The sequence below is a fragment of the Callorhinchus milii genome, unplaced genomic scaffold (genome assembly GCF_018977255.1).
Source record: "Callorhinchus milii isolate IMCB2004 unplaced genomic scaffold, IMCB_Cmil_1.0 Scaffold15, whole genome shotgun sequence".
Classification (NCBI taxonomy): Eukaryota; Metazoa; Chordata; class Chondrichthyes; order Chimaeriformes; family Callorhinchidae; genus Callorhinchus; species Callorhinchus milii.
The window spans coordinates 13,213,401-13,236,492 of NW_024704756.1; the positions used below are offsets into that span (position 1 = coordinate 13,213,401).

The following is a 23,092-nucleotide window of genomic DNA, read 5'->3' on the forward strand; positions in this document are numbered from 1 at the left end:
CCAACACGGCCTGTATTAGATTACCTGCCCCTACACATTTCTATTTTTTATAGCCTGACGACGGCTGAATCATGGTATTCCATTATGTACAGGAAGAAAATAATAATGCGACTTGGGTTCATAAAAATTAAGACCACAGCAAACACCACTGATAAGGACTGTGTGCTCTATCTCGCCTAGGTTGTTTCTAATAATGACACCACTTTCTCTCAATCGTCAAACTTTCATACAGATGAGGAAGTTACATAATTTAGATTAAACAGGAAACAAACATTGACAATAATTGGTTGCATTTCACCTCATCACTGGGTACCATCCTGGGTAGCCCTTAGATACTTTGGGCTTTCCTGGACCTCCAGTTGACAGATGGATACCCATGGACTGAGTAGCTTAATAGATCCTCCTCAGACAATACATTGTGGAATTGCTGTATTTCTTACTGTGATGGATACTGTAAGGGAAATTGCTCCCACAATTGCAACGCGACTCAAAGGGAAAAATGGTAGAATTTACGTAGTCTGTCGTAGGTTCTGCATTCAACAAATTTGAATCTTGGAAGTTGCAAGTCATGTAGCTAAAATTCCCTCTTTTTTCCTCTGCTCCTTTTGACAGGCTTTAAGGAACATCAGTTGTGAACCTGTGCGAATGGCAAACATGCCCAGGACCTTCCCTCCATAAACCAGGGTGATGGGATCCACTCTAATGTTCCTCCTACTCAGTGAACTCAGTAGAGATCAGGGATTGAATGTGGGATGTTCTGAGTGTGTGTGGCTTGGATTCACACTAGACACTGAGACATTGGGGCAGCTCATTGCATTATTTTCTAAACCTCATTTTTTTTAAAAAATCTCAGCATGGCTGTGCAAAGTAAGTGGATGTTAAAAACATGAGAGCATGCCCAAATATTATGGAATCTCTATGATTCCACATAGCTTTACAGCTGGTCTTCACCTTACAAATACATCTGTCCCAAAAAGGTGGGATTAGTAATAGCGAGATGCCAGTAAAATCATTTTGTGAACGGGTATTCGAAGACACAAAGTAAACACTGGTGACATGGTTAAGGACANTTTTTTTTCTTTCTCCAGTAAAATTCATCACCTTTATCCTGTGCTCTGTTCTGTGTCCAGGCTGAGAACTCACAGGACTATGTTATAGAACTAACCTGATCTACGAAGACTGAAATTGAGACCCCAACGGTGGCTGACATTCTTAGCTGAAAGCTCTCAAAACAATTTTCATGATTTAATTATACTGTGGATTGTCAGGCTCAGAGTGGCTGAAAATTCATCTGCTTTCTAATCACAAGGATGCCATACAGAAAGATTGGAGGAAAAAAGAATACATATCTGGACAATGGATCAAAAATTGTCTTGGGAATGTGTAAAGCCTTAGAATATTGAATTCAGCCTCAATATTATTACCTTTTGTAGATGGATCAAGTTCTTTTTCTTACAATGTTTTGATGACGAGAGTTTTCTTTGTTGTTAGAAATTCAATGCCAAAATAATTCTATGTCTTGAAAGAACAATTCTTGCACGAAGCCAAGAACATTCTGAACATTCGCAAGAATGAATAGATGACATGCAAGAGGGAAATATTTTTGCTTTAGTGACTTTACAAGAAAAAAAACATCTAGTATTAATACTGAGGATTCAGTGCTGCTCTTTTGTAATAAGACAATTAAAAAACATACATTTGCATTTCATATCCTGTTATGATTAAGTGTTTGAAATGGTCTATTTCTTACTGACAGTCAAGCTTGTGCACAAGGGAGCATTGGCTTCATAATTGGCTGACATTTTATACCAGGTATTTATCACATAATAAAAATCCAACACCAAAGAGGTAGAACCTCTGACTCATTCTGCCAATAAGGCCCTCTTGTCTCCATGTGGCCTCTTGGGATAGTAATCTGAAACAGGCCAAAGCATTCCCATGACTGTCTATAAAGCCAATTGCTCCACAATCCGTTGGTGGATTGTTTTAGTACTCCAAGGAGAGCATCATTATTGAGTAAGCCAAAAAAAATGGGTTCAGTAACAGAAATTTATGAGTGCTTTACTGAAGTAGTATTTCAACACTTCCATTACCTAGTTTAACATAGAGCATTTCATCTAGAGTTGACATCTTTCCTAATAACATTCCAAGGCAGTACTGGGGGGAGTGTTGCGTTGTTGGAGGTGCTGTTCTTCAGATGAGACATTGAACCAAGGTCTCATCTGCCTGTTCAGGTGGTTGTTAAAAATCCCACAGCACTATTGGAAAAGAGAAGGGAGTTTCTCCTGGTGTCATGGCCAACAATCCCCCAAAATAAAATAAAAAATGTGGTCAATCATTTCAGGCTGTTTGTGGGACATTGCTCTGAGCAATTGTGCTGCCACATTTGCCTACAAATAGTTGCTCCATTTCACAGTAATTCTAATGAAGCACTTTGAGACATCCTTCCAACATGATAAGGCGCGATAACCAAATGCAAAGATTATTATCATTATTATTGCTTGTATGCCATATTGCCATTACTTGTATTGTTAGTTATTTTGTGGTGAGTTGCTCAAGAAAGAAAACATTTCTCAGGCTAGTTTTAACCAACAGTAGCTTTGAAACAATGGGGAGTCAAAGAGAAACCTTAAACTTAAAAATGCCACATACTGAAACAGTTTTAACTGTGACAAATCCACAAATAAAATTCTTCCAGTTATTTCCCAGTGTATTACACTATCAATCCCCAAACCCCAAATTGAATTGTTTTTTTCCCTCTATTGTGGCATATGCTGAGCAGATGTGGCAATTTTTACTCAATTGTAAAAAAAATGTTTACCAAAAAAGTAGACAAACATTAATTAGTTGCAGGAATCCTCTAACTACTGCCATCATTAGTTCTGCCTCCTTCTGGCAATTGTGATATTAAATTGACAGTTATTCATTTCCCCTTCATTTAGAAAGCGGGCATAGAAACATCTCAACACAGTGTGTCTCATTTTATGTTCAACAAATTATTCAGCACATCTCAAATCATCTAACCACTGCATCAGGGAGGAGTGTTTAGAGCTGAACATTAAAATAAATGACACACAAAGTATCAAAGTGATTGTATTGTGAAATGCACCCAAACAGTAAAAGGTAAATGAATACAACAGAGAAGGGAGGGCACTTTGAACAGTTGCAAGAGAGGTTCAAATGAAGAATGCTCTTTGACTCATTCGATCTTGTTCTTCCAGAATACCAACCTGACCATATTTCCATTGCAGCATCAGGCCACTTATTTCAATAAATCCACTGCTCTGGCATCAACCACCTTGCGTTGGCAATCCGTCCCAGCCATTTATCACCTCGTGTGTAGAAAGTCATTTTTTTTCTTTTAATTAAAACTGGTCAGCACTGGGGGAGCCCATGAGCATTTTTACGAGTTTCAGGTGAATATATTCTTGGCCCCAAGTTCCAGCAATCAGCAGTAATTATTTACTGATTTGCAGTCCTTATTGTGTCTTTCACACTTCTGCTCAGTGTTGGAGAGGGAGTCTGAGAAGAGAGAGATCTCGAAACAAGGATACAACAACAACAACAAGATTACATTTGTATAGCGCCTTTCATGTAGGGAGGGTGTACCAAGGCGCTGGACAGTGTACAGCATTTCAGACCCGAGCTGGGGTCAGGGAGGGAAGGGGGGGGTTGGCTGATGGCATGGTTGAAGAGGAGGGTTTTGAGGTGGGACTTGAAGGAGACTAAGGAGGGGGCGAGGCGGAGCACTGGGGGATGGAATTCCAGAGGTTGGGGGCAGAGTGACTGAAGGCTCTCCCGCCAATGGTGGGGCGGGTGGTTCAGGGGACGTGGAGCAGCCAGAGCCGGCTGAGCGGAGGGAGCGGGCGGGTTGGTAGGGGATTAGGAGGTCGCAGAGGTAGGATGGGGTGAGGCCATGGAGGAACTTTGTATGTGAAGACCAGGATCTTGAACTGGATCCTCTGAAGGATAGGGAGCCAATGGAGTCGGGCGAGAGTGGGGAGATGGGGTCATGGAGTTCGGTGCGTGAGGGGACATGGGCTGCAGAATTCTGGATTATCTGCCAGCCTGTGGAGGGAGGAGTTGGGAAGGCGAACAAGCAGGGCGTTTGCATAGTCGAGCCTGGAGGTGATGAAGGCATGAACGCGAGTTTCAGCGGCCTGAGGGGTGAGGTAGTGGCGGAGTCGGGCGATGTTACAGAGTTGAGGGAAGGCAGAGCGGGTCATGGCTTGAATGTGGGAAAGAAAACAGTTGCGGGTCGAATAAGACACCTAGGTTCCTGACTGGCTTGGTGAGTTGTAGTGTGCAACCATGGAGGTTGATGTTGCCAGAACCTGAGGTGCTGAGGCACTGGCGCGAGCCAATCAGGAGGGCCTCAGTCTTGTTCACATTCAACTGTAGGAAATTTGCCCTAATCCAGGACTTGATGTCTGACAGACAGTGGTCCTGGATTAAGGGTGGAGGCAGAAAGATAGAGTTGGGTGTCATCCGCATACATGTGGAAGTTGACCCCATGTCTGTGGATGATGTCACCGAGCATGTAGATATTAAAGAGAAAGCCAATATTAAAATGCGGTTAATTTTTTCAACAGCAATTACAATAACTTGCATTTATATTGCGCTCCCTCACGCAGGATAGCGCCCTAGAGCGCTTGATGGCAGAGCACGATGCCGAGCCGGGGGCAGGAGGGGTTGACATGGTCGAAGAGGAAGGTCTTCAGGCGCTGAAGATGGGGAACAAGGGGGCAAGATAGAGGAAGAGTGTTCCAGAGTTTTGGGGTGAAGTGATCACTGATGGTTTCGAACCTTGGAACCAGACATTGAATGCTTATGTATAAAGTTGCTATGGAACCATAATAATAATAATAATCCTTGCATTTGATATAGCGCTTTTCACATCGGGAGGACGTCCCAAAGCGCTTCACAGAGTACACTGTAAAGTGAATTGACTGTATATTTGTGGGCAAACGCGGCAGCCAATTGCGCACAGCAATGTCCCACAAACAGTCGTAGATTTGAAAATGACCAATTTATTATTGTTTTTAGTTTTGGAGGGATTATTATTAGGCTCTGTGTGGAGTAAGGAAACTTGCCCAAGGTTTCGCCCTCTGCCTGGAATTGAACTCAGGTCTCTCACTTGCAAAGCGAGTGCTCGAACCACTGAGCCACAGGACTCCAAACCGTAACACTCTCCAGATTAGAGAGCGGGTTTCAGACACAAATGAGAATTTGGAATGAGTTGGCGGAAATTGTGCCACTGTGTTTTGGTTTATCATTTTGTTTCAATACATCTGATTCTACAGAAATGTATTTCCCTTAACGCCTCTGACTGGTAACCTTAAACAACAAACAATCAAACACAATGACAAGTATGATTAAGAGATTGCAATGAATGTGCAGGCACCTCACTTTCAAGCGTTTATGCAAGTGATTCAGTAAATAATGTGTGACCCTTGGAGACCAATGTAACTTCTTGTTCTGTAATAAAGAGTGACCAGCTTGAATAAGCAGAATTTCCAAGCAGTCGAGCACTATTTGTACTGAGAATTGGCTCCCCAATTTGAACGTGCAATCCCGAACCACTCAATTTATTGTGCAATCAGCCGCCAGTCTGGATCCAATGCTGGATTCTACAGATTGAACACACTCATCATTCCGGTGTATTTGTTGAGTCTGCAGCTGTTATTTGTTTCTACGTGTGCACATACTACTGCCAACTCACATTACTCTGGACAGAATTGCAAGTATCCATCCAGCCTGCTGAAGTGTCAACAGAAATCTGTCTCTTAACATTACTATAAGGGGTAGTAAATCTTTGGCATGGAATGCAGTGAAACCCATATTAAATTACAGTGAATTTCAAACAATTGCTGGTCATTAGTACAAAACATGGAATATTTTGTACAAAATACTTTACAGTAATTCATGTGAATCACTTGGGTCGCCCTCCTGCTATGAAAGGTGCTGTATAAATTGCAAGGATTGTTATTATTTTTCATTCCACAGCTGTTTGTGGGACATTGGTGCGTGTAAGCGTGCCGCCATGTGTGTCTACAAATACACAGTCACTGCACTTGAAAGCAATTGCCTGTGAAGTGCTTGAGGCATTTCAATACTATACATGCGGTAAATAAATTATTATATCGCAGTAATTATTGGATTAACCTTAAGTCAAAAGTCCCCGCTGGACATATTGGGTTAAATTAATTTGACTGCAACGGTCATTTTATAGGCAGCAGAGTAACATCATCATAACATCTCGCTGAATCACACAGAAAGTATTTGATGGCTGAGTTCCAGTGTTCCGCACACAAATATAACAGTGTGTAGCATAGTTTCCTTTGCATGGTTAAACATGTCAAAGATTTCTTGCATTGCAGCTAGTTGACACACTGAGGATGTGTTTGAGCCCTTCACGTGAAAGGTCAAATGAATGGTACAGACTGCAGTCAGGTTCTCCATAACCAAACTGGAACTGGAAAAAACATTATTAAACTTCACTGATTCTTCTTTTTACTTCTGTTTCACAATATTCATTCGCCTGCAACCATACAGTCATTACACTTTAAAGCATATCCTGTGAAAATGCTTTGAGATGTCCTTCCAACATGAAACGGTACTACATCAAAAGTAAGGACTATTCATTATATAGCTCATCTGAACTCTTTCACAAGTAAAGTTGAACAGAGTAAAAATCTAATCCTGTAATTCTTCAAACGGTTGAATTGGAATATCAAGAGTTTTCAAGGCTGATTATCACTTGAATCAATTTCAGTGGGTACATTCCTATTCAGACCAATAGATGGAGTGCCACACACACACATGATCTTTCAGAGTAGTTTTTGATACTGTTCATCTCCCACAGAGTGAATCGCATTCATGTTAAATCACAAATAAGTATTGATGGTGATCAGAGAATTTTGGTAGCACAATATTCTCCTAACTGGAAAATATGTGACACTGAACTATAGGATGGTAAAAGGATTATAAATTGAATCAAATAAGTAGAAATCTACATTTAAATAGACAAATTGCATTAGTTTTACATTTCAATAAAGTTTTGTATATATGTTTACATATCCATATTTGAAGTTATTTTGTAAATTAATCCTTGCATTTGATAGAGTGCCCATAAAGTTGAGAACTTGTAGTTTCTTTACAGTGTAGTGACTGTATTTGCAGGCAAGTGCAGTAGCCAATTTAGGCACTGCTTTATCCCACAAATGGCCATGAAGTGAATAACCAATGTTATCTGAAGAACATCAAATATGGACATGTGTAAATAGCTACAGTTACTTAGTTTCTCCCGGAGACCACAAGTCCAGGGAAACTTTTCTTTTCAAGTAGTGCCATGGGATCTTTAACGTCCACCTAGCCAGGTAGACAGGATTTAACATCCCATCCAAAATGACAGCACCTCTGACAATACCATGCTTTCCCCAAAGGCTTGCCACAGGACTTGAACCCACAACCTTCCTGACCAGAAGCAAGAGTGCTACCCACCTGAACCACATTGGCATATTTTCAAAATACAATTTGTGAGAAAACACTTGCTGTCACTGGCAACTTTAATTCTTAATCAAGATAAACTCTATTTTTTGAACGATAATTTGCCATTCCAGCTTAATTGCTGTGACTGCTATTTAAATTGAACATAATTATAGGTTTTATCTTTTCTTGTTCGTTGTGGAGCAGTGTTTTACCACAAGGTGTCATTGAGGAGCCTTTTCAATACAATTTAACATTTAAGATTTCAGATGGTTCTAATTTTTTTTTGAGCTGCTAGCATAGTGATTTGTTATTTATCTTGTAATGTAATTTCCAAACGTTGGTGTTTATCCCAATAATTCATGTATTACGATAGCTTTATAAAGCTTCTTGAGTTTATAGTAAGGTTCATTCTCCAGCCAAAGCAAACATTGGAATTTGCTTGAAATGCCCTCAGTATTACAAGCAAGGTTGCTAATGCACTGCAATCATCATTTATAAAGGCAAAGCATTCAAAATAGTGATGTTAGATGCTTATACCTTAAAAGTCATGCACGCACAAAAAGCCATTCAATTCACAGCCTTTCAGTATGTCGTGTGTAGAAAAAAAGCTATACATCTTATTCATTCCTGCCCAGGCTCTGCAAGCTATTAACTTGCTAGTCATTTCCTTCCTCTTCTCAAGGACAATGAGCTCCTCAGTCCACAATACAAATTGAAATTATTGTATGGAAGATTTTAATAGATTTATCCATGTTATCTTTGACTGGAGCAAATGCTAACCATGGTATGTCAAAAAAAAAATTCCATGCTCTCAATGGAAAAGCTGAATTGAGATTCTGAAAAGATTAGTAAAACTTTCTTCCGTCGTTTGCAACTTTCCAAGGTTTGGAAATATCTGTTTCTACTTTCTTCCTCATTATCATTGTCTGCCTCATGCACTGTAGAGCCATATTTTTACTGCCCTGGATTTATACTGCTCATTACACTCCTATTTATCCTCCTATAGGACCAAGTGATTTTAAGCAACGCGTGCTCCCATCTCCCCGAGTACTTATAAATTCCGAATTGTGAAACGGGTCACAATAAAGATCATTTATCAGTTCGGTGCAAACATTTCAAGCTTTCCCAAGTCTTCCATAAGTTTCTTACCATAGTTTTGCAATAATTTGCACTGCTGATTATCCTAATTTTTGGCTTTAGCAGGAGGCCATAATGAGAATGGTATGGACCTCATTGTGCACATCTGGAAGGGTTTTTTGGGAGCAGGAATCTTTCTGAATATGTTCTGTAAAGTAAAATCTCTTGCAAGAATGTAGTCGTTGAGAACATGGATATGACAACATAAGGCACTGCTTCAATAATTCTGACACAATATGGGAGTAGAACCTGTAAGAGCAGGTTGGATACAGATATTAAATTATGGAAGAAAAAATGTTTTTGTAAGATGAAAAAAGGAGAACTTTTGATCTGATTGCTTTGTTCTGGCCTGTTAAAAACATGCTTGGTTTCAATTCCTGAAATCGCAGTACAGACTTGGGAGAACAAAAAAGGCATTACAGTACAAATAATTTTATCACATGGTAAAGGACTCAATTGCAACATAACTTACATCAGTCAACTGTTCACAGTTCATTTTTACAAAAGCTGGAGCCAGGAAACCAGTCTAAGTGATCATCCAAGAATACCATTTCAGAAGAATAGAATGAACATAATTGCAGAATTGTTGTTTGTCAAACAGATTTGTTATACAATGATACTTCAACAATATACTGAGTTTTGGAGGAGGGAAAAGAGAAAGGAAGGGTACTAACAAGAGTACTATGTAGTTGTGCAAAATTATAATTAAGGGTGACCCTTAACTCAACTAGAAGCTTTAAACTTTAAAATGTCCTGCATAATTCTTAGTTTCACACACATGTTGCTGATATTCCCTTCCAGCCTGTATAAGATAAAACCAAATGAGTTTTTTTTAAATGAAGTCTAGCACTGATCATTTCTTACTGTTGTGACCAATTTACATACCAGCTTTCATTACACTATCCTAAAAAGGTACATTTCATAGACTCTCAAATTCATATTTTGTTCACATTTACACATGAAAGTTATACATGAGAACATAAAGGTAAACATTGCGTTAAATATAAAGACATTCAATTCAGCACTCAACTTATTTTAAAGGGAATGAATCGCCTTCCGGGGAAAGATCTTGCAAGTTGGTATACTTCCAAATTGATCTTGAGCATGCCATGGAATCTAACTGAATCCATTCAAATCTTCACAACAAGGTTTCAAAATGTTTCAAGAGATGCAAATATGTTTGAAACAGAAGTCACCAAAACAACAGAAGTCTATGGCTAGGTTGGATACCGCTGAATTCTCGCCATATGTTAGTGGCTTGGAAACTTTTCTCTACAATATCACACTGCCCCATGTTGAACGGTCACGTTTATAAGGAAACCAAAAGATTAACAGTTGGATACATTTTACTGGTTCTAAGGCAATCATACGATCGGAAGATAGAAACATTACTCCTGATTAGACCCTGACCTCAAATGCTAACTCCACCACTAAGATGGTCAGACATGCATCTTTGGAGTCCAGAAACTATTTTGTATAATCCATAAAACAATGGTCGACTATCTTCACATTAGAAGCACCGCCTACAAATACTACGTTAAGCAGAAATTGAAGACCATGCAAGCCTTATGATTTTTATAATGCAACAACTGGACTAAGATCTATCAGGTTGACAAAATTAATGATCATCCAAACGTATCGAACATTGACAGATACAAATCGAAAATGCATAAATATTTCCGCAAACCTTTTTTGAAGGAAATTCAAAATAAGAAATGTTTTACTATAATGTATGTCTACGTTTATTGGTGATTGGGGCCAATTATGATTTAATATTAAAACCAATAAATGTAGACATCTTAGCCGTATACCTAACATGTAAAATATTTAGTGTTACATTCTCCTCAAAGCAATATTGAACACAGGGACTTTTTTTTTGTGAAGCAGATCTTAGTTCTGGTAATACTGAAGCTTCCATTTTCTGAACTTTTGTTTCAATAGACTACCAAACTTTAAAAGAAAAAAAACTCAAATGGGTTTATCTGTAGTCTTTTCAGCGAATCTGCAGTTTTCCGTGAATCTTCTTGGATTTTATTCCCCAGAACTGAATTTATGGTGGCAGAATTCACATCCTTCACAAGTCACGTTTAATCCTGCTTCCCTTCACGCCACTGCTTTGAGCCTTCATTCCATGCCACATAAACAAATAAGGCAAGAACCACATGAACAGCCACAACAGCAACTATAGCAGCATAGAAGTAGCTGTCTTTGTCTGACAACCCAAATGTACCTGAGGTGGGCAAAAGAACAGAGTAAGTAAAGCCTAAGCACAATAATATTTTTAAGACCATGAACTGTCAAATTACTTTTGAATGCAAAGCCTCAAGTTTATGTTTTGAGGAAAAGGGGAAAATGAGAACAAATGGTGGTTATTAGAAAGATGGGCGTGGGGGAAGAGAACATTTTATTCAAATCTGCTATGTTGATCCGGCATTATATTAGTCTGCATTTTGGACTATGGACAGAGGCAAACCTAATTTGCTTTAAAAATGTAGCCAATAGATTCCCACTCTGCTTGCTTTACAAAAACTATGGAGCATACCATCTGCACTTGTGGTTATATCACGTTTCGCAATTAAACAATTCCAAATTCTTTGTTTCTCAGTCTGCTCTTTGTCTCTCAATTCCATTATTCCCTGGACTGCCTAACGACACTGCTGTGTTTTTTCCCCACTTCACTGCAAAGAAATGTTATTTGGAGGCTGTCCATCATGTGTAAGATCAATATAATAATCTATTAATAGATCAACAATATTATTATAGACATGTCTTTTATACTGTAAAGGCTGGAATAGACCTGAATAGTATTCCCTAGCTTCTTTTGGGAAAATGAACTGGTTTTGAATTGAGCACAGAAAACAGCTGCAGAACGGAGATTTCCAATCGTGTAAATAGCAATATAATGCCAGATCAACATACCTTTTATGCTTAGTTACAACTTTCACTGCAAAGAGGCAGGCTTGACCTGGCGTTTTTAACTCATTACTGTTATGTCAATAGAAAGTGAAGCACTTTTGCACCAAACAAACCATACCGAAATAAAATTACCTTCAAACACATAAGACTTTGTTCCAAAGTAGAGACCAATTGGTAAAGTGATCATCAGGAATGTGAAAAAGAGAAGTGTCTTCAGGACTGACAATAACGAGCCGTCATTTCTGGAAGAGCAATCAAACGAAAAGAGTTAGTTGTCTGTTTTAGAAAAGGGTGTACTTTTTTTGGGTGGGGGTGTCAGTTGGGTGTCTTGACACATGCAAGTAGGGGTGGGGGGGGGGGAGACTACAGCAGACTCCGGCCTGTTCCATGTCTCCCGCCCGACCATCGGTGGCCGGGCTTTCCGCCCCTCTGCCCCCACACTCTGGAACTCCATCCCCCGGTCCCTTGGCCTCGCTTCCTCCCTCGCCTCCTTCAAGGCCGGTCTGTCTCGAGGACCCTTTTCTGCGACCGTGCCTTCGGTCGCCCTCCCACCTTCTCTGCCTTCCCTCACCCCTACACCACCCCTCCCCCCCCCTACCCTCACCCCTCCCCTCACCCCTCCCCCAGGGCTCGGGTCCTGGAACCCCTGACTGTTCAGCCCTTTGGGACGTCCTCCCGACGTGAAAGGCGCTCTGTACATGTCATGTTGTTGTAGTAGTAATAGAGCCGCCAACCGCGCGATCACAGAGGCCAAAGGGCAGGTGTGTCTGAGCCCCTCACCCCCCCGCTGCCCCTCACCCCCCCCCCCCCCCCCCGCTGCCCCTCACCCCCTCCCCCACTCACCCGTTAAAGTCCGGGACCGGAGCCCCGACCATCATCGTCTTGTCCAACCGCTCCATGTCCCAGCTTCCTCCACCCACCAGGTCTCAGCCACTTCCGCTTCCGCCCGCCTCGGCCACGTGATCCACGTGATCCGTGTGTGTGTGTGTGTGTGCGGAGGGGGCGGGGCAGGGTGGCCGGTCACGTGCCGCTGCTCACACACAGCCCTGTCACTCACACACAGCCCTGTCACTCACACAGGGGGGGCGGGGCGTGTGCAGGTCTGGCTCCGCCCCCTGCCTGCCCATCATCACAACATGATGATAATAATAATAATAATAATAACTTATGATTATTTAATGACTGCTTAGTTACTGATAACAATCCTCGCGCGCGAATAAAGCGCCTTCGTGAAAGGCACCACGCGCATCTTTTCTTTGTCGGTGGGGGTTGGGGGGGGGGGGGTTGGTTCTGTTGGCCGCGTCTCCGAGACGTCTCGCGAGCGCTTCAAGGAATATATACGGTAGCGACCGGATAGCTTGTGGGCGAAACGCGGCAGCCAGTCGCGCACGGTGGTCGCCCGCCAACGGTCGTGGATTGAAGCGACCGATTTATTTTACACACACACACACAGTGTATGTATTCCGTGAAGCGCTCGGAGACGTCCCAAAGACGTGACAAGGCGCTACGTCGAATGCAAGGATTATTATTATAACTAGTCCGTGCCACACGCCGGCCGCGTGCCACAATGGACTCGGTCTTCACCACGTCAGGGCACTCTACATCCCAACCTCTTTTTGGGTGAAAAATTCCTGCTAAGTTCTCCTTCCGCTGTTCTTGTGGCTATCTTGTAACTATGTCCCCAAGTCACTGCCTCCTCTGTCAATGGAAACGACATTTTCCTATTTACCCTGACAAAATGCCTCATAGTTGTATACACCTGTATTAATTTCCCCCACTCAACCGTCTCTGAACTGCTCCAAGGACAGAGTAAATCTGGACCCAACTAGAAATTTCCCCTCCAAATCCTTAAGTAGGAATAGTTATTTTCAAAACTCTCTAGAGATGTTAAAATGTCATGCTTCATAACAGATCTTATGTGAATAACTGAATCTGTTGTGTAACATTTTCACCCCATAAATTTGGTCCTTCAACATTTAAGGGAATAATTAACTGAGTATGCAGTTTATTAATCGTTGCAGTCTTTGTCCCTTATTTCAGTCAATGAGTGGAACTTGAGGTATGAATATGGAAACAATATATGCCTGAAACTGACATCTGCTGTAAAAACCTCAGTTCTTCGATTCCCATCAGGTATTATAAACTATTAAAAAATTTAAAAATAATAAATCTGACATTTTAGGCAGTATAGGTTTGCTGTGTCATTGCATTTTTCAACTTACAGTATTTTTTTGACCCATTCTTTTATTTGAATAATTATAATTATTAATAATAGCACTGATAAGGCTTTCAAAATGGAACACTTCTTGGGACAGAGAAACATTAGATTGAATTTTTTCTGTTAAGAGCGATTTGCCAAGTTCAGCTCAAAAAACAAACAGGTGCGGTATTTGCATTCAGCAACGCATCTTAGTTCGACCAGCTTGATACGTGGTGGCTTATGAAGCAGCCCTTGTCAGTTTGATTGATGGCACTCTCACCATTATTAATTCAAGATTGAATTAATTTCACATCAATTACTTGAAGTCATCTGACCTCAATCGCAACAGAGCCCTCAGGATGTTAAGGTACATCCTGATGCTCCGCAGGTTTACTGGAGTGCGACGGAAACATGAATAGGCTTTCACCTTTGTGCCACATAAGTGCTACAGAAGGAGATTCCCCATGAATTAAGTCAACTTCACCCAAATTCACCCATGCAAGCGAGAGACCTGGGTTCCATTCCCGGCAAGTTTCCTTACTCCACACATGATAATAATCCCTCAAAAAAAAACAATAATAAATTGGTCATTTCAATCCACGACTGTTTGTGGGACACTGCTGTGCGCAATTGGCTGCCGCATTTCGCCCACAAATATACAGTCAATTCACTTGACAATCTATTCTGTGAAGCGCTTTGAGACGTCTAGAATACGTGAAAAAGCGTTATATCAAATGCAAGGATTATTATTATTATTGTCAGGAAGAAAACTTATGCAGAAATCAGAAGAAACTCAGAAAAATGAATTTAATAAATGGTGCTGTAAAACAAAACCTGATGAATAGTCACATATCAATGCAAAATTCTTCAATTGTGCTTTCAGACATCATTTTGAAGATGTAAAGCCTAAGCAGTGGAATATTGGACCTCCCTCCCTCCTGCCCCCCAACCCCCCAACCCCCCGCCACCCCAAAATCCAAGAAGGACTCCTACTCTTGACAGTCATTTAAATATGTTGCAAATATAGGACTAAAATGTTCAATGTAAAATGTATTATCATTTGTCCACAAGATACACAGTTACTCCACTTTGCAGTATATCTTGTGAAGCACTTTGAGACATCCTTGTGGGGTTTTGTAGCTCAGTGGTTAGAGCACTCGGCTCACAAATGAGAGATCTGGGTTTGATTCCCGGCAGGGAGAAATGCTGGGCAAGTTTCCTTACTCCCCACGACTCAGTTTACCTAGCAGTAAGTAGGAAACCGGTTGTTAGTCGATTGACGGATCGGTTTTCCGGGGATAATAATGTCTTTAAAAAAAAAAATGAATTGGTCACTTCAGTCCACAACGGTTTGTGGAACACTGCTGCATGTAATTGGCTACTGCGTTTCGCCCACAAAATATAGTGTCATTTCACTTTACAGAATATTCTGTGAAGCGCTCTGATACGTCTCGACGATGTGATAAAACACTATATCAAATGCAAGGATTATTATTATTATTGCTACCCTCCTGATGTGAAAAGCGCTACATCATCATTGAATTGCATTGGAAAAACTGTGCCTCTATCGCGAGGGGAGGGGTAATGACTAAAACATTACTGTGGCACAATGTTAAGCTGATGAAGTTAACGTTTAAGCAACCTATTTTTCACATGAAGTCAACAGAAGAGAATCATTTGAAACCAAGCATTTGAAGAACAAATAAAATAACCTTTGACATGTACGGTACAGTAGCTATGGTAGTTGGAGACAGTGATACCAAGGACAAAGCAACCTTCTTGCTAACTGAGCCTCCCAATAGTGTATTTCATATCTTGAAATGCACTAGTAGTGAATGAGCTGTAAATCACTATAAGTTTTATAAGTAACAATATGTGGCATTTGATTCCCTTGTGGGACCTTTTCTGATATTAAATAAAATTCGAGCTGCATATCTGGAACTTGGAGCCGGGTAAGACACTTCTGTTGTCAGATGTCTCGCTTGTCTTTAACAGCAGCAACACACTGAATCACAATCAACAGATAGTGACAATTGGCCAGTCACATGTTCAGTTCAATATATATCATTCAGAACTTAGTTAAACATAATAAAGCAATAAATCACATCTTTGGTTGGTTCCAGCAGGCTATTGGTACCAGCAGGCTACCATGCCATGATTAATGTAACCTGGAATTAAATTCTTTAGAAAAAAGTGAAATAAATGGGTAAAAGAGAGAAAGGCACTTGTCTTTGTGTCTGATGGAACAGCCAACTATTCCTCTCTGGAGCTGCAATGCTTCAGTGTCTAGAAAAAAAACTCACTTTACATTTTACATCCACAACAACTCGCATTTATATAGTGCTCTTCACTTTTCTTAGTTGGGTTAAAGTTATCTTATCCATCCACTTGAAGACAAAACGTTTTGTTACCAAAATAATGCTGACTGATGGCAGATTATTTAACTGGACAGGTGATTCAGTTGAGTAGATCTATTTCACGTGTCAAGGTCAAATGAAAGCTGAGCACCTGAAGCCAGAATTTTTTATTAATATGTTATTCTTTCCAAGGTATTGCAAATGTAAAGCAAACTACTCTAGTCTTCAGTGGATGATGTAGGTTCTTCTGTAGAAGGAAGGAAAATATTCCTGCCTCCCCCACCCCCCACTCCACAATTATATCTTATTCTAGCATCTTATTACATTTCAAATGATCTTCAGCAGTATTCAGACAAGGTAATATTACTACTGAAAACAAGTCTCTGAAACATTCAGTCTCAAACTGATTGGTTAAAGCAACACGTCTGTGGCGACAGTTAAAATCAACTGCTGTATATGGACTTCTTATTGATCTAACCTGCTTTTGCTGAGAAAGTGGTTATCTCAGTGTTGCCCACGCATCTGGTAAAAATGGTCAGTGCCACATATAGTAACTATAATTTCTGCTGTCATAAAAAACACTGAGCGAAATAAGTGCACAGCTGCAGTGTTTTAGGTTGTTTCATAAATGTCTCCATACAATTCTGATAACTTCTGAGGATCGCTGTAATTTAATGAAAACAATTCCTCGTTAAGTGTTCTACAATGTGCAGTTCATGGAGCTGCTGTTTTTCAGGTACAGAACTTTCATTACTGTAGTCGTGTTTGGTATATCATTAAAGTCTAGGTGAACTGACATTGCATATCAAGAATAATTATTCTCTGAAGGTACGTTTCATGTTTTCTTTATCCAAACATCCAGAAACAACTATGATCTTGATTTCGAACAGTAGAAACGCCTGAAAGTCCCAGGAAGCAACAAACAATTCAATTGTAGTTTTCAGTGCTTTCAGTGTTAATATATCAATAATTGTTTGCTCTTTCCTCCCATTGTTTGCTAGATTTTTTAAAAACAATTAATGGGGAGAAATTACAACTGGATCTAGATTTACTCTATTAGCATATTATCTTTTCCATCCACTTGAAGACGAAACTTAGAGCTTCCAAAAATTATCAACTTCTTAAATGCAGCCTCAACTTTCTATAAATTATCTTCAGTGCAGAATAGAATCAAGTTAAGAGTTAAGACTGAATTAAGCAATTTGTCAAATTGTGGGCGCTGTAAAATGCTACATTAATAGAGTAAATGTAGACAAGGGTGGAATTTCTGCACAAAAATAAACTTTACAGCAAGACTATACAAAGACAAATATTCACAGTTGATGTCTGTCACTGGGTTAATTTCAGCTTTGGTTGAAATATTCCTTTGACTGATTGATATTCACATCAGGCTTAGCACGTCACATACCAACACTTAACATTTGTATAAGGAGGAACTATATGGTTGTTTCGATAACGTTACAAATCATGGGTAATTACCAGGATAGTTGCTCTATGATTACAAAGTTTGATAATCTCTCAATTATAGCCCTAGTGATTGGATCCATACTCTCCCAGGGTTGAGTGGAATCAAATGCTCTCAAGTAAACTACCATCTACCAAGCAAGTTTATCTTATGAATTGCATTTGAATCGTAAAAATATTATTATTGTTTTTGCTCTGGGCATAGACGAGAGAAACATATACGTATAACATATCACGACAAAAAAAAGCCATCAAAGTTGTGTCTGTTGTCCACATCACTCAACAACAACAACAACAAATAACATTTGTAAAGTGCCTTTCATGTTACTTCACAAAGTTTATTAGCCCTGGAGACAATTGGCCCTAGTGATTAGAGTATGTCCAAATCATGGACCGTTATTATGGGTAGCACTTTTGCACTGAATTGGGCTCAGGAAACTTAAATGTATGAGTCTCTATGGTGTCCTTGAATGTTGGATCACCATGCAACATTTATCTTTCTTGCATGAATCCAACAGTTGTTTGCTGGGAAAGTTTTATTGATTACTGATCAGTCAGAAAGACAGGTCCTGATCCTTCCTATTTCACCGAATCCTCCTGTGGAATCAAACAACAGACATTATCGAGCACCACAAATTATAAATGGAGCTCAAACCTCAATTCTGTGTGTATCAGAACAAATACTCCCAAATAACTTCATGGTAATGGATTTGTTCAGGAGACCAAGGGCACTTGTCTATTAAAGTGAATGTGACAGAGTGAATGGTCAAGCATGAAGGCTTCTGTACCAGTGAACTAAATTGAGAGGAGTGCAGTTTTTATATTCTCTGGGACTGATGTCAGGTTAAAGGCCTATTTTGCTTGAGTGGCTGAAAAGTAGCACATGTGGATATGTATTCCTAAAAGGGCTTTCAAGCTAGATTCTCAAAGCGGTTATTATTATTTTATGAAGGTTTTCACTCAACATATTGCAGTTTTCTTGGGTTAAGCTTTCTAAATACTGACTGATTATTAGGTGCTCCTGTAAGCAGCAAAAAAAACAAGATGAAACTTACCTATATGATTTCAGTTTTCCTTTCCCCACACCGAGAGTGACAAGTTACAGCCATTTCCACAACTTAATGCCTGCAGCGAGTCTTAGCTTTTACTTCGCAAAACGTTTTAACATGTTAATTTATCCTTCTTGTTACTAGGCCATATTGTGGTATTTCTTAACAAGGAATTCAAGTCGTGCAAATGGGGATTCTTTCTGAAAACCAACAGGAAGGACATCAGTCTAATCATGGGGTGCGTAAAAAATCCACTTGTGTCTTAATTCACTCTATTAATGTTCAGAATTTGTCTAATTCAGAAATTTCCGGTTTGCTGCAAGTTCTTTTTAAGAACTACTGAAAATGGGCTGCAAATTTAAAACTGAATTCAAGAAATTGGGAGTGAGGGAGTGAGGCAGAGAGTGAGTCAGAGGGACACTAGGATGGAGTTCCAGAGAGAGGGGCAGAAAGGCAATGTCCATCATTAGAAGCAAAAGAGAAGCACTGGAAATTGATGGATCAAACAAAATTTCACTTCCTTTTATGCATCAAGAATTGTTTAATGATCGTTGGAAAAGCATTACAAACTGATAGGAGATAAAAATGAAAGCTTACTCATCAAGACACCTTCCTCCCAATCGTCCAGCCATATGAGTGCGATACTCAGAAATCACATGCAAATTGTTCCCCAGACGTTTACACAACAATGACTGTACATGGTTGGCATCAAGCTGCCTAATTGATGTTTAATGCCAAAGTTGCTAGGGCATGTTTAGGGAATTAATGAGAAATGATTGCCAAAGCAAATGCTCCTCAGTGAGGTGAATGAATAAAAGCAGACTCCAGGGAATGTGTGACTACAAGGTTCATTTTCATCCATCTTACTGCTAATTAATAAGACCACTGCCGATGACAGCACATCCAGCCTGGCTCATTGGCAGGAGTTGGAAGGGCAGACCAGTCACTGGGGGCAGTGAATCATCCCAACTCAACACCCGTTCCCTTGCAAACCAAAGCACAAACGGGTAAGATGGTCCTTGCTGGACAAACAGCGGGAAAGCTTGCCAGACAGTGCTATCAGTGCGGTTTTAGCTGGTTAGAGTCCAGAATTTACTCCAACACATACTCTGGGGTCCCCAAGCCTTGGTTCTTGTCAAACTGTGCCTAATACCTTCCGGAATAATAATAATAATATTTATTAATAATAACAGATAATCCTTCAACTGTTTAAATACAATTTATAAATAATAAATAATCTTTACGTGGTGTTTTTGCAGTTGTGTCCACAGATGTGATCAAAGTTTCTGAAACTTTTAAGAACCTATTACTTTGGTCTGAAATTTAACGCAGTTTGTCAATTGTATTTTATTGACTATTAAAGAATTTTTTTAAAAAATCACGGGTTGTGTCTGCCCTGAAGGTGGCACTGTTAGGTTAGCTAAAACTGTACCAACATTCATGTGAGGTAAAGCATATATGTAGCTTCACCAACTTCAATTATACACGAAGCAATGAATGGAATGGAATGCTGGAAATTGATTAATACAAAATAATATTTGGCACTTTTTCAATGTTTAGCTTTTGGTTCCGCTTCAGCCCCATTTGTTTAAAAATTTTGTATTGTACAAAATAGAAACAAATTCAGAAGGGATCCTTAGTAAGGAGGAGCCCTGCTAAAAAAAAACAACTGAAATTATACCCAGATATTAGCCTTTCTAACATTGGTTTGTACATACATAATTCATAAGTCTTTACAGATCGACACATTAACTCCTTACTCACTGATGACCCTGACCATTGGGAATCCACACCTGAAACTAACGTGATATCATTCACTCCAGGTTCTACTCATTGAAAAGCAGCACTTACATCTCCTCTGGCTTTAATAAGTACTTGTCAAGTGGGGGAAGGTGGCTGTCTTTTCCTGTTATTCTTTGACCTGTATCACATTGCCTAGGGAAACAGAGGTAACTGGTAACACAATGTCCAGGCTTGAATTCATTGCACAACATGTTTCATTTAGCCTGAAGGGCAGATGCTTCACTTCTGAAAGCTACTGGATGTTGACTATTATTGAGCATAATTTTGTGATGAAAAAGCACTGAGACCTTGCTGGTCTGCGCTGCAAGGGATAAACTGAATCATTTCAAAGCACAAACTGCCCATTGTACATCTCAGATTAAAGTAAGGTATTGAAGCATGTTGTTCACAATGCCATGCTTTTTTTTTAAAAAGGGGAGGGTAAATGCTGTACATAAAGGCCACCTGATCAACAGATCAATGGGTCAGAAGCAGAGGTTCCAACAGTTATAACCATTATAACAGCAAACCTATAATGTAAAAAAAATTAACAAAAATATAACAAAAAAGCATTTTGTCCATAGAAAGTGCAGTCACTACACTTTACAGTATATTCTGTGAAGTGCTTTGAGATGTCTCAAAGATGTTATAAGGCGCTATATTAAATGCCAGTATTATTATTATTACATTTCTTTCAATTGGATCTAATAAGATTTGTGTGTCTCCTAATACCCTTTATTATTCACTAATTGATAGAGCTTTAGTTAAGTCTATGGCCTTCAAGGCAAACCCAGACTTATGTTCTGTGATGATTTGAAGAAAGAGCAAAACAGTAACTGTAGAAAGCAAAGCAGAACATGATATCATTTCAGTTCTGAATATGCTGTATGGAATACCTGGACCATAAATATGTTGTACACTATTAAACAGTCATTGTTTATTGTGTCATACCTAGCTTCAACATTGCTCATTTGTCAACATGTATATTTCGTTAGAGTTAATTATACCCTGATGATTTAATACTTATTAAAAAAATGTGGAGTTTATTGTTCATGAGAAAAACATGGAACTCATTGTCTGCTTCGGGCTATTCCCTTTTGGTTGCTCCCTGGTGTACTGGAGTACCAGTGGGAAACCGCAAATCAAAATGTATTTCAATTACGACCATTCACACAGGCTGCTTCAATTTGCTAAATGATCATCTGCAATTCAAGAAAAAATAACACTTATTATCAGCTGGAAATGAAAGCTCTTTGTGCAACACCAATCAAGCATTTTTTTTACATTCTGATTTCTCTTGAATTTTGCCTATTCTGATTTCACACAGACTTTTAATTTGAGTCTCGGTTGAGAAGGAAACCGCAACTGTGCAAATCCCAGGAACCCCTTAATTAATTTAATGAATCGGCCAATACTGGAGTATTTTTCTTTCTGCTGAATTAAATGGAAACTTTTCTTAGTGAAACATGCATAATACCCATTTCTATTCCCTGCCGTACACCTCTTAGCAAATTGCTGGTTGCAGGTTAATGGTTAGTGAATGTGATTTACAACAAGAAGCTTCTTAATATTTTAAAGTGAATTTTGTATCTGGTAGTAGTCTTTTGATCCTTTGAAGTCTTTACCTTGCACTTTTGTTTAATTTTTAATGTTGTCACCAAGTGCATAGGATAGGTTCAACTGTGCATTTGGATTACGTTTAATTATTATTAATCTGGAAGAAACAAACATGTTTCATCTTCCTTTGAAACATAGGCACTTTCGTGTATTTTGAGTAATTGCAAATGGGCATTAAGCATATATGAAGTCGGGATATCTGACACTTGTACTTCAATAGAGAAATATCAGTTTGTTTAAGTGATATTGTTGTCAATAGTGTTTTGTATTAGCTTTAGTGATGCCAGAATGGCAATCATTAATACTCTGTCAGACATCATCAGCATTCTAATCAGTATTTTTTTGATTTGAAGAAAAACATTGCTATATTTATATGTAATGTAATGTAATTAATTAAAATATATAAAGTGCCATACTGAACAATTAATCACATGAAAATTGCAGAGTTAAGATATTATCACATTAATGGAATTGTTGATTCAATCTGTCAATGCAACACATTTACACTTCGGGATAAATCCTGTGATTTGGCTCAGACAATGTAAATGAAACGGAGGACAGAAATGTGGGACTTGATTATAAGCACCTGCGCCTTCGCAATACTTTAACTGCTACTTGAACTGCAATCTTACTACAGCAGAAAATAGACAGCTGCCATCATAGATAGCTGGACTCAAAGAGAAGTTGAATCCCATCTGAAGCTATTTCCCCTCAATGGGTATGATTTGCTCATACTTAATGGAATTGTTTGATGAAGCACTATATTACTGCAAAGCAAATGTCTCATCCCGAGGGAAAGGAAAACCATCTGGAGTGGATTGATCTGAAGCACTGTGCATAATATCTATCAATCAATGAAACAACACAGCCTGGAAAAGCTGAACTTTGGGCTGTTGGTTCAATGGCAAATGCAACAGCAAGGGACATGAAAGAGAAGGAACAGACATTCCCTGCCATGTAGCTTTGGAGGAATGCTTTGCAGCAATGAATTCCAAAGCAAGATTTTTTTTTACACTGCACTTCAATCGATCTATATCTTAACATTACAAAACAGAAAAGAGGGAGATTGCAGATGGATC

General features: G+C 39.4%; 1 protein-coding gene across 1 annotated transcript; it reads right to left on the reverse strand.

Annotated features, from left to right (window-relative positions):
- Positions 1–9,044: 9,044 nt before the first annotated feature.
- vma21 (vacuolar ATPase assembly factor VMA21) lies at positions 9,045–12,498 on the reverse strand. Its single transcript, XM_007893041.2, has 3 exons — positions 12,388–12,498; positions 11,677–11,786; positions 9,045–10,858 (listed from the first exon to the last, which is right to left on the reverse strand). The coding sequence occupies exons 1-3, from the start codon at positions 12,441–12,443 to the stop codon at positions 10,716–10,718; spliced, it is 309 nt and encodes a 102-aa protein (XP_007891232.1). The 5' UTR covers positions 12,444–12,498; the 3' UTR covers positions 9,045–10,715.
- Between the last annotated feature and the right edge of the window lie 10,594 nt (positions 12,499–23,092).